The sequence below is a fragment of the Acanthaster planci genome, linkage group LG13, assembly GCF_054643075.1.
Source record: "Acanthaster planci isolate LZ-2023a linkage group LG13, COTS_SCS, whole genome shotgun sequence".
In the NCBI taxonomy this organism is placed as follows: domain Eukaryota; kingdom Metazoa; phylum Echinodermata; class Asteroidea; order Valvatida; family Acanthasteridae; genus Acanthaster; species Acanthaster planci.
This window is the reverse complement of record NC_141789.1, coordinates 6,209,367-6,222,490: the sequence shown is the minus strand read 5'-3', so window position 1 is coordinate 6,222,490 and position 13,124 is coordinate 6,209,367. Positions and strand designations below refer to the sequence as shown.

Genomic DNA, 13,124 nt, shown 5'->3' with positions numbered 1-13,124 from the left:
TCATACTGTTGTATTAAAACTTCAGTACCAATAAATACTTGGCCCATACAGATATTCAGTTCTTGTCTAAAGTGTGGACTTACATTTACTCAAGTTCTTGCATTTTGTGCCTATCCTGGAGACTCAACCCTGTAACTTTAAAGCATTTGGCAAATTGTGAGGACCCAACTTCAACTATGAACTATTAAAAGCTTTGAAAATGCAGACAATTTCAGTAGAGAAGGGGATCAGTGTAATAATAATCTGTTTCCACCTTGCAGCCCTTTGAAAGTAAAGTCTGAAAAGGTTAGTAATGTAAAAAAAATCATTGGTATGAAAACTCTCATATAATTGACTTAATTGTTTGTGTTCTTGTTAGTAAAACAGAAGAAGAAACGTGACAAAGTGTGGTGTGTTTAAATACTTAAACATGGAAAATTCCGTCCAAATCGCACATAAGCTAAGGCCTGTGGAAGACTGACCATATTAAATTTAATAGAGACAAGAAGTCTCATGTGAACCTCCATTGAGAGGGTAATATTTTGCTTCTTTACTGTTTACTTTTATAAATAAGGGAATAAATACATATGCTTGGCAAGTATTGGACACAACTAATGCCCAAGCCACAGGTGAGGGCATTATCAGTGGTCACTCTCCTGTGCTGGGCTTTAGACATTAGACCAAGTACATCTCTATTCCTGTTCATAAATCCTTTTTAGTCGGAGTCAAAAGAAATCAATATAAATTATATAAATAAATTATATAAATAAATTATATTACATAAATTATATTACATAAATTTCCAAGGATTTTGTTCAAGAATTTTACTTTTATATTCCTGAATACCTTCGTCTATTTTATGGTATTCCTTGTGCAAATAGTCCAGAAGGATCTCCTTATATGGTGCAGGCATGATGAGTTCTGCATGCCGCTGCGCACACAGACTCTTGACCAATAGGAATGAATTAATTTCGTATCCAGGTGCAGCATGTTTTTATGCAGCGTGCATTATCGAATTGCGGCAGGCATTATCGAATGAAACTATCTGCGGTATTTATGAATTACGTATTCAAACCGAATTGTTGGGAAAACCTTCAATTATATGTCGATACTTGTTGCCACTATTTTGTCATTCAGTGGTTTTTTGCAAATGAAATTAGTAAAAGAAAAAATTTTCCCTTTTTGTAGGGTGATAGACTCCAGCTTGAAGAATTTTAAAGCCTTTTTTCGCTGGTTGTATGTTGTGATGATGAGACTTTCTGAGGAACCAGTACCAAGTGCTTTGAACAAGGTAAATACTTACATTTGTTGTTAAATTTGTATTTCACAACTTTTTATCTATTAGGATTTAATCAAGTTAGTTTTATTCAAACCATTTTTTTTACCAAATTTGTTGGCATGTGTTGGAGCAATGTCTGAGTCTAGTTGAGGTCCACAAAGAATGGATTGGTTTGAGTCTGAGTCCAACTTGAAGAGTCTGAGTCAAGTCTGAGGCTATGACAGAACTATGGGCCTCGAACTGGACCAAGAGAGGGCACTATTTCCTGTAGCAACAGAGGCTCCTTTGATACTAAATGCGCATCGCTGGTTAATGAAGAACTAGAAAATGCAAGAGTCACATTGCTGCCAACAAAATGAATACTCCAGACCAAAGTGGCTCTTTCAGCTGATGAGGGGGTGTTTCTACTTGGGGCTGATAGGGTTTTAATACATGTACATACAGCAGACCATATACACAACCAAAAAAGCACAAGTCTAGCTGAATAAATTTACATTGTAATTTGGGATTGCTTGAACAATACCACACCACATCACACACATATATGTATTCAATGTCAAAAGGTCCATTGGACACTAGTCAACATGTTACATAAGTACATGTATGTTAAACAGCTAGCCTGGTTCTCAAACTAACGTGTAGCTTTGAAGTGGCATTTGTCTGGGTTCCTAACATTTTTCCTTGACTAAGAAAAACTTTTCTGTAGAAATTATTTTTAAACAATCTCAAGATAAAAGTATCTGCTTGTCCACTATTGACTAGATCTCGAGAATTGCTCAATAAAGTTAAAAACAAAGTTTGAGAGCAACCATGCATCAGCCAAGTCATGCAGGTGTCACTACTGAAGTACTGATCCATATGTATTGAAAGCAGAACCTGTAACCTGTCATTACTAATGATGTATCATGTAGATTGAATACATTAACCACTTCCAGCCGGGGGCCATAGGCCTTATATTCGTGGCTGGGGACTCCGAAATCGGAACTTTACTATAAAAAAAAAGTTGCTGGGCGTTTCTTTAAAAGTTTGGGGCTGTCAGTTAAAAAGTTTAAGCCATCATTGGCGGTAAATAAATTGGTCCAAGGCAATAATGGGTTGCTGGGGCTGGTGAATTGTGACTTTATTTTATAGCCGGGGTGACCGAACTTATAAAAGCCTGATATAAAAGTACGAGCTGCTGAGAGCTGCCGGGCACTGCCAATCAATCCCTGTATTCGTTCAGCGCAGAGCGCTGAAATTAGCAGAGGTAATCTGTGTATTGTTTGTGCAGAGCGCATTTGTTTGCGCTGCCGGGCGCTTGCAGCGGATTATCGCTGCACTGCACTGAAGACAAAGCGCGGGCTGTGCGGGCTCATTATGCACCTGGGCCCCATGAATGACCCGACCCGGCGCTGCTGGCCCTTGCTACATTGACTGACAGGGCACGGCCTTCGCTGCTTGAGAATAAAAACGCCGTGCAGTGGCTACATATGTTCATATTGGGTATCGTGTTATTCAGAGCACAGACAACATGGCTGAAGTTATATCCGGAGAGTCCAGTTCTTCCAGTGAAAGCGAGTTTTATCTGAGTTCAGACGAAGGTTCTTCGTCTTCTTCATCACCGCCGTCACCTGCTCAAGTACAGTCAAGTACAGAAATTGACAGTGATGTACCCTTGGCTGTATATGCCAAGCGCAAGAGACAGTCCCGTACACAGACCGCCGCGTCGACCAGCAGCAGTGCCGCACTGTTCCGGTGGACAGATGAAGACAGTACACCGCTGAAGTACGGCTTAACCAGTAATGGTGGTGCCGTCGATCCCCGCCTGCATCGCAGCTCGACCTGCAGTGAAGCCATTGAACTGTTTTTTGACGACGTTCTCTACAACAAGATAGTGCAAGAGACCAACCGGTATGCCATGCAGAGGCCCGCTACGACATCAGCGCACATGCGATCATGGACTGATCTGAACACTACAGAACTGAAGGCCTTTCTGGGCCTTTGCATAATGACGGGAATTGCGAAGCACCCAACCCTTCATAGCTTCTGGTCCACCAACCCACTACTGAAGATGAGCCTATTCCCGTCCGTCATGCCCCGAGATCGCTTCCTTGCCATCCTGCAGTCCCTGCACTTCAACGATAACACCGCCATGCCAGATGACTACACCGACCGCCTCTTCAAAGTGCGCCCAGTCGTCGACCATCTTACTCAGAAGTTTGCCACTGTCTACGTTCCTCAACGGGACATTTCGGTCGACGACTCCTTGCTGAAGTTTTACGGGCGTCTCCGCTTCGCTACCTACAACCCCAGAAAGAGGGCCCGCTTCGGCATCAAGATGTACAAGTTGTGCCAGAGCACCGGGAGTGCCGCCGGGTACTGCTACAACTTCAAAATCTACACCGGCCAAAGTAAAGGAGACCTCCCAGCAACTACACAAGTGGCGATGGACTTGGTGAACGACCTAAGTGGTAAGGGCTACAACCTTGCCCTCGACCGGGCCTTCAGCAGTCCAGCTTTGTTTCGACGACTTCACAACCAGAAGTTCAACGTCGTCAGCACCGTCATGGCGAACAGAAACGGGATGCTGAAAGACCTGCAGTCCGTCAAGCTGAAGCGGGGCAAAACAGCATTCCGGTCGGCCGACCTGGGTGTCAGCGGTTCTCTCCTGGCCATGGTGTGGCGAGACAAGTGCAACATCCGTATGCTCTCCACCATGCATACGGCAGACATCCGTGGCACCGGCAAGCAAGACAGGACAGGGCAGGAAAAGCAGAAACTGACCTGTGTCATCGAATACAACGCCCTGATGGGGGGCGTTTACAAGAGCGACTAACTAGCGGCAAATCATCGAGCAACTCGTAAGTCCCTCAAGTGGTACAAGAAGCTCTTCTTCTACCTGCTCAACCGCCGTTGATCACCGCCTCTCCTTCCTTGACTACCGCTTGAGTCTTGTCCGTGAGCTGCTGTTCGACGAGCCCTTGCCCGAGTACCGTCCTCAGCACGATACTCCACCAGTCACCAACTCCCGCTTTGTCGGCCGACCCCGTGGACTTTGAGAGGACCAGCTATGGTGACTTCCGCTACCGGCGGTGTGTCCTCTGCGCTTCCCGTGGTCTGCGAAAGAAGACACACTTCGAGTGCGACACGTGCCACAAGCCCCTCTGCGTCGCCCCCTGCTTCAAGGAGCACCATACTGTCCACTAATTGACACTTTGAACATTTACTTTCATGGACATTTTCATTGACATTATATTTTGTGTTTTTCATGTGTGTTTTGACTTGATGCCCCACTTTTCTGGTGTAAAACAATATGTCATTTACTGGTGGTTTTAGGTGTTGTCATAGTTTCAACCTTTGAAAAAAATGACGAAAAAGACAAAGTACTGCTTTGAGGATGTTGTATTTTCATCTCTTGAAAAAGTGGCACATTTCCTTGTAATGGTCTTACAAGGTGGTCATGTTTTCAAACTTTGAAAAAAAATGACAAAAAGACAAAGTTTCTGGAAAGTACTGCTTTGAGGATGTTGTATTTTCATCTCTTGAAAAAGTGGCACATTTCCTTGTAATGGTTTTACTAGGTGGTCATGTTTTCAACCTTTGAAAAAAATGACAAAAAAGACAAAGTTTCTGGAAATTACTGCTTTGAGGATGTTGTATTTTCATCTCTTGAAAAAGTGGCCCATTTCCTTGTAATGGTTTTACTAATTGGTCATGTTTTCAACCTTTGAAAAAATGACAAAAAAGACAAAGTTTCTGGAAAGTACTGCTTTGAGGATGTTGTATTTTCATCCTTTTCATTCCTTGCATTGGTGTTAGGAGTTTGCCCATTCTTGCCTTTTTTATGAGTTTTGCTTTTTATTTGATAAGAAAGAGTGGAAATTTATTTTGCTACTTTTATGAGTTCAACTATTTCAATGAGAAGTGAAAAGAAAACACAAGAAAAATGACAAGAAGAAAATAAGAGAAAAAGAAGTTCTCTCCAAATATTTGTTTGTGTGTGTTTTTCTATGTGTACTTGATTTTATTGGTTTCTAAATTTTACTTGAAATTGTTGGGAAATAAAGTTTGGGAAGGGAAATATCTTACACTATGGGAGGGAAAATGAACAAGTTGGGAAATAAAATATGAGAGTGGTGTGGGGGAGATATGTTTGGTAGATGGGAAAATATATAACAGAAAAAAATCCCAATAGCTTCAAAAAATAGCTAAAGTTACATGCAGCAGCGCCACGAAAAAGCTTCACTTTTAGACCCCATTTTTTACAGCATGATTCATTTGCCCGTCATTGCCCGCACTCATTGAAAAGTTGACAAAGCCCAGTGCACGTGCACAGCTTCCCATTCACTCACTGCATATTACACGCTGAGGTCTTGACCGTCAATCGCTCCGCATAGCAACACGGCAGCATAGCAACGCACTGGGCCAAGGCCCGGAATAAACGAGCCCTTATGTAACACACACAATGGGGACTCTATACAGAGCGGGCGGCGTGGCCGCAAAACCGAAGGGTCAATGGAAGTTGCTTGTGAGGGCTAGACTCGCCACGAGGCAGTCATTTTATGGGGTTTAGGCATTCAGAAAAAAAGATATGAATTTTTGAAGATTTTTGAAAAACGAAAATATTAAAAAACTGCCCGGCAGTGCATGTAACAGTTAAAAAAAGCACCCGGCAGCAAGTGGTTAAGCTGACATTTAGCTGACTCACAAAGATTCATTTAAGACAAACTTGCTTCCCCGAGATTGAAGACCTTGTAAGCACCACTGTGAAGCTTGAATGTGAGGACTGCCGGGAATGACCAGGGGATGAATGCGAACTGCACTTGAGTGTTACGACATATCTCTGATAGGTGATTTTCCCTTAGCTGCTTGCGAGCATTCCTGATGTTACTGGTTTCGTCATCGGAAATCGAAATATGTGATCCTTTGTATGGGTTGTTGCAGAGAGCCGATGAAGCCTGTTTCAAGATGTGTTGACGATCGGTGAAGCGTAGTAGTTTACAATAGATGTTACATGACCTTGCTTTCCTGGGGTTGTGTCCTTATTGCAATGGCGATTGGCATCCCGGGGTATGATGGGCCCGCTCGATCTCTATGCCATTGCCGTCTTCCAGCTTCATGTGAGTCAAGAAGAAATCGGCAAGAAAACCTTCACATGACTGATTGCCCTCCGATCCCTCAGGGATACCATGTATCACAATGTTATTTCTGCAGCATCTGTTTTGTAGATCGTCAAATTGATTTCAAGCTGACATGTGTAGGTAACTGCCATGGGTGAGATTGCTGATATGTGCCGTTGCCTTCTTGTGCTGTTTTCAGTGAAAGAACCTGCCGATTTCAGATCCTCTATCTCTTTGTCATGTTCAGTTACCTTGTTAGTAGTTTCTTGCAGTTTAATTTCCAGTCTGGTTAATCTGGACCCCATGCTTTCCAGTGATTCCTGGATCTTGTCCAGTTTTGATAGCAGAAATGTCTTTCTTGCACATACATGCATGACGGCCATCTTGTCTTTCGTCACTCGACGGTGACAGGGAAGGCTCTGTTTTTGATGGTTGATTCCTCCGAGTTCAAGTAAATTTTGTTGATTCGGTTGACTCAGTCAGTTGACCAATGATGTTAGGAATCGCGATGAGTACTCAGAAATGACAGAATTTAGTGGTGCATTGGATTAATTTCATTGACTTTTTTGGGAGTGCAAGATTTAGGCTGCATCAGCTACGTCAGCACATGCTTACAATCATCTATCCAAGTCAGCATTTGTACTAAACACAGTGCACCAATTGCAGGATCTGATCATCCACTTTGGGGATCTGTATGGGACCTATGTGTGGATTGCTAGATTGTAGTATCCAGATTACACCTTGTTGCAGTTACTGGTTAGCATTCCCACTTTATGCTTGGTGGTTGAATGGTTATGACGTGTGCACTAGTAAGCAGGAGGTTGTGTGTTTGAGTCCCACCCTAGTAAGCTTGCTATTTTTTTCGCAAGCTCTCGGACAAACATTGAGTATACTGCTATGCATATACGTCATTGTACATGTAACGGTAGAACCCGTAATTATTAAAATTAACGTCTCCCAATTGCAAAGTACACCTTGAAATAGTTTGTGGTACCCGCTGCTACATCTGACTCAGACCGGCCAGCTGATCCCGGCAAGCTCTGTGGCCGAGTGGTTGAGATGCTGCGCTGCTACAATCTGATGCTGCTAGTAAGCAGGAGATAATGGGTTGGATAAAGCTTGTGTGTTTTTTGCAAGCTCTCAGACAAACACTGACTACACAGTATTGTGCATTTGCGTCTGTGTAAGGGTAAACCTGTAATTGAAATTCCCACTTCAACCTACCAAAATTCAGAATATAATCTGACAATTTTGCAATCAAGAGAAAGATCCTGCAATAGTGCATGTAGGTCAAGTAGGAATGGGTTTTTAGAAAAGAACACAGTAGAATCCGGTTGTCGGGGTACTTGTGATAAGGACTCCATAATTTGGTTTTGTTTTGTGTTTTGTTTTCAGTAATTAAAGATGTACATGTGTATCATACAGGTTTAATGGGGCAATAAATCTTCTCCTGTTCCCTCCCTGTACATAAGGTGTACGCTTTACTGTCAACCCTTCACTTCCTGCACTTCGTGTAAATTACAAATAGAATGCCAACCTCAGGGCTTAGAAAAGTGGTAACCCTGAAAACCATTTTCCCTCTCTCTGGGTTTCTATTTGAATCACACTCATTTCATACACTTTGTCTTTTGCTTTCATATTGAGGTGAGGCAGAGGGACATTACCTTCATCTCAGATTTCCTGGCAGAAAATTTCTCTGAAGAAATTGGTGTAAGTATAACCTGGAATACCCTAATTAAAGAATACAACAATAGTTAAGCCACCATAGTTTTGAAATTCTGATTTGGGGCAATTTCCTTTTATTTTCCTGAATATGCACAAAGTACTGTTCAATCATAGTACAGATGTGTTAGCAGTGAGACCATCTGTTACAACTCATCAGTGCTGTTGCAGTATTTATAATTCACATTATAATGAGACAACTGGGGGACATACATACATTCCCCAAATTATCTCAGGGTGATGGCAAACTTAAATCTAAAGTTGCTGCACATGTATGGCAGCAGTCTCTTGTCCACTCTTAGTTGGGACAAAGAGGTTGGCTGTCACCACGGAGTCTACTAATGATGCTTAGAGAAGTGTTTTCTTCAGGTAAACTACAAATCCCATTGACTTTGTGTTTTTCACGAGGAATTGGTTTCATGTGATTAGCAATTGATGTTATTTCAGAGTCTGTGTATATGTCATTTGATTCTCAGGTTGAGCCAGCAAGCTGTTTGTTCAGCTTTGACCTGAAAAAATGACTACTTTTTCTCACCAAGATTCAAGTTGTGTGCAAAATGATTATCTGTTGTCTCTTTTGTTTTTGGTTAAAATAAAAATTAGAAAACATTCTACAAACATCAGAGCGTGTCATGACTTGTGACTGCAAGTCATGGTCCCCATTTTAGGGTTTTCAGTGTTCTGTGCTGTTGGTGTACATGTACACTGTGTACAAACATACTTCTTACCAGGGTCCAAGAGTGCATCTTACACAAATAGCCTTTATCTCTGCATGTTTCCCTCACGCTGTCAGTCCATTTACTGAAGTTTGATCAACTGTATAGCACCCTCTATCTATCACAATGCATAATGGAACTGCACCATACAACCCCGCCGCCTGAACATCCAAGAGGGGAATTACTCATTAACCCTCTTTTCTTTCCCCCTCTTTTGTCTGCAGATTATACCCCCTTCCACTTGGGGTCCAGTTCCATCCTTAGTATTTTTTGTTTGATCTCTTCCCACCTTACATTCCTTTGTTGTTCAACCATGCCTTTCAGGCACTCCCCTTTATCCTTTGCCTTTTATCCAGCCTGCAGCTTTCTTGACCTTTCCTTTTGTCCTCTTGCATTCATCCATGCTTGGTTGATTTTCTGTTTGCTTGTTTGTCCCGTCCACTTGTCATTTTGCCTTTGAGAAAGATTCTGTAAGGATCGAAACGTCAGGTTAAGATTTGTATTAAGGTCATTGTAGTCAGCAAGCAGTTTGCAGCAGTTTTGTATTACATATTAAAAATGTGACTCAAGTTGGACTCGAGTCCGACTCACAAGTCATACAAATCTGTTGCACAAATGACCAGGATACTTTGTTTTGAGAGCTGCATGGGCTATCTCCAGAGATAGAAAACATCTTCTTTTCAAACCTTTACTACATATATTATCAATGTCTCCTCCAGTTAGGTTTCTAATATTAATCCCATAAGGTTGTGTGTCCTCACCATTACCTACTACCAACTAACAGCAGCATGATAGGTTGCATTGGCTGATGCTATTGTTGGACTTGTCTACTGGTGAATACTTGTAAACCCACATAGCACTGCCAACCATCTCTCACTACGGCTCAGATGCAAGAGCTCTTACAGAAAAGAAGGTACATGTAGATTATGGGTATAGCTAATCTCTGCATTGTTGTCGTTATAAGGTACACCACAGATCACAATTTAGCAAACTTGAGCAAATGGCCTAACGGCCCAAGGGAAATATGTGTAGATAGAGGCTCTAGTAGTCTTGCCCCACTCTGCTGTCTGCGGGGGAGGAGAGATCACACACTTGTTAAAATGTAGATCTTATGGGCACCGAAATTGTTAGACAATTTAGCATCCCCCACGATTCTGTCCTGACTTTCTTACGAAAGAAACTGTCCCCTTAACCACTTGCCTCAGGCGTTCCCAGTACGGTGTACCTTGGGTTTGTATGCATAGCCGGGGTATTCAAAATCAGACAAAGGAGCTGGGCCTTGTAACAAAAGACCATACTTCGAAAAAAGACCGAGCTGCTGGGAATTGCATCATTTTTCAGTTAGCATTAGCGGGGGTAATCTGTCAGTTGTGAAACAGGATAGCACCGTTTGCTGCATTCAGCACCAGCAGATTATCAGCTGGGACAAAAGTGCTCCAGTACTCCAATGATGAACAATACAATCCTGCTGCATGCTAATCTGGCCACATTTGAAAATGTACCACGGCCATTCAGCAATGCACTGGGCCAATTTCGGGAACAAAGGAACTTATGCAGCACCTTCCAATTCTGGGCTCTCTTTGCTGGGCGGCAGGCCTGGTTGCAATACCCAGATGTCAATAGAGGTTGCCTATCAGATTAGAGTCGAACCAGACAGTCATTTGTGTGGGTGTAAGTGTCGAGTAAATGAAGTTAGGAATTTTTGAAGAAATTTGAAAACAGGCAGGAAGTGGTTAATGTGGCAAAGGCACCCACATTCTTGTGCCGTATACACTAATGCTTCAATCACCAGACATGTAAAATTTTACAAGTTGCTTGGTTCCTCCTTGTTCAGATTATCACATCAGTGTAGTCTAGATTTGCTGGACCAGGTATTGGAGTTGTGGACAGGTATGTCATACCTGTGTATGTACATGCCCACCCATACAAGTGGAAATATTTTCATTAGGCTGAAGTTTGGAAAGGTAAAAGTGACTTCTCAATCTGAATTTAACAAGAGGTGCAGGTGCATGTTTTGGGTATTTATAGATCTATAACTGTGCCGAATCTGCAGGTGAAAACAATTATTGACTGCCTGTTCAGTAACACCACATCAGTGCTGTGTACGTCACAGGTTAAAAGGCTCAAACTTTTATGTACAAAAATACCACCATAACTCGAACAATGCCCACACCATTACATCCACTTAATTTGAAGTTTCTGATTAAAAAAACCACCACCAAAATGCTTCAAATGGCGTTGAAAGTATCGGAACTCTATAAAGGGTTAGGAGTCATCGCAAGTTCATTTCTTTTCTGACGAGGACCAGCAAATAGTGTAATCCTGGCTTTCAAGACACTGAAACTAATCTGATTGCAACGCGGGCCCGATTGTAGTCCCCTTCAGGCAGTCCAATCGCTGACACTGCAGCGGCCATGTGACCATAAAAAGAAAGGTCATGTGACCACACATAAGGGAAGCCCAAGTGAAAAAAATAGCAGCGCTTCACGTTGTTTAATGACTAAGCGATACGAAAGTTTTGCCACACGAAGGTACGTACCACGATGAAGTGGTTTAGTTTAATAAATACTTTTTCAGGATAACTCCATTCCCCTGAGGTTCAAATTGTCAAGATTTTAATGTATAAGTACTTCGACAAGTGACATTTGATTGGCCGAATGTATTATGACTTGCACCTGTCAACATTTCCTTTTTTTCGAATGAAAAAATACTTGGATTTGAAATGCTTTAGTACATACAGAAAACATCATTCCTGCTTTTTTGGTCAATTCCTCATTTACAGTTCCGCTGAATCACTGAGGAAATTCAAGTTGCTTTAATTTAAAAATAATTTGAAACGGAATATTTCTTGGTATAACACTTAACTAAACTGGTTCTCTGACTCTTTGGGTTTGCAGCGCACATTTAGTGCTTTGATTATAAAAAGAGGCCGATCAACCGCACAATTTGTGCATGATCACTACTTACCACACGCCGTGTGGAGTCCCAGTACCGCTGGAATATTACACTATCGCTTCGTCATCAATCCCGACATAAAGTAATTTTCATTAATATTGTTTTTTTTTTCACAAAAACACTCTCAATTCAAACAGTAAGCACTACTTTTTCCGCACAAAAGTCATTTAGGCCGACAGGGTTTGATAGTTACAAATACAGTCGTGCAAGTGTACATCAACAGCGCTTCCCCCTCATAAGATAAAACTCCTTCGGTCTCTTGTTCATATAGGTTTGGTACAGTCATTTTCCTAGTTCTGAATCGCGAAAATTATTCAGTAAGACTGCAGCCAAAAAATCCTCAAATTCGAGTGAAATATGGTCAGAAGTCAACTTTGTGTTTTGGATATACTTCAATTTTTTTTTCAAAATCTAAGCTTTTATATTTGGACTCACAGGATCAATTGACGAAAGTGACGATGACACCTTTCCTAGTTCTGGATTGGTTTAGGATCGAGACAAAAACGTCTTCACAAATAAAAAGTAACCATACGAGAAATCCATTTACAGTCCAAACCATTGTAAAAAGTTGCTTTTCTAATAGAGAATCTTTTAATTTTGAGAAAATTAGATGAAAAATAAGAATTCCAATGAATTAAAAATGTAGAAATTGCGTAAGGTTTGACTCGACTTACTTTTCAACTGTACAGTGAGCTATCAACGTTACCCTCCCCGCGTGGCACAGTTGACGAACCCATTACGTCACATACATTTTTGCTGCGCCCGTGTAATTGACTTCGCAACGACTTTGCGTGATCCGCGCGATCCGAGAGTGGGGGAAAAGCTTGCAGTTTTCGGTAAATTAACAAAAACGGAAACTCTAAAAAAGTCATTTTGATTAGCAGACATTAGATGCAAAGGTTTATATGACTATTCAATTTAAAGAAATATTTAAAATCACACGTAGCAAGTGACCTATCGGCGGTGAATTTTAGTGGTTTTTTCGCTCTTGTGAACTAGGAAATTCCAGAACTAGGAAAACAACTTGCGGTACAATGGGCGGAGTGGGTAACAAAATTAGCTGTCGATCTCCAAAATTCAAGTTTCATGTATGACCGCGGGACCGGGTTTTCATCGGCACGGTGGTTTTCCATGAAGTCTGTCCTTCAGTAAGAAATTTCACAGACATTTTATGCATGAATGTTTTTTCCTAATTTATTTACTTTTTTACAGGTACCCGGCCCGGAAAAATGGAACCAGGTTTTGAAATCGACGGGCGGGTACCCGGGTACCCAGCACAGGCCTAGACATCAGATCACCTAGAGAGGCTAGATTTACTATGCTCCTCCAAGAAGTCAATTTTTGTGTTCTAAGAAATGCATATTCTTTTAAAGA

At 41.7% G+C, this 13,124-nt stretch overlaps 1 protein-coding gene across 3 annotated transcripts in view; it reads left to right on the top strand.

Annotated features, from left to right (window-relative positions):
* Positions 1-13,124, top strand: part of anapc4 (anaphase promoting complex subunit 4) — a 123,661-nt gene that overhangs the window by 74,341 nt on the left and 36,196 nt on the right. For 2 of the 3 annotated variants that reach the window (XM_022229819.2, XM_087144835.1), the window contains exons 13-14: positions 1,168-1,270; positions 8,002-8,067. In XM_022229819.2, the coding sequence (XP_022085511.2) occupies positions 1,168-1,270; positions 8,002-8,067 (169 nt within the window). The remainder of the gene's footprint in view (positions 1-1,167; positions 1,271-8,001; positions 8,068-13,124) is intronic. The other variant, XM_087144836.1, reaches the window with a different exon arrangement.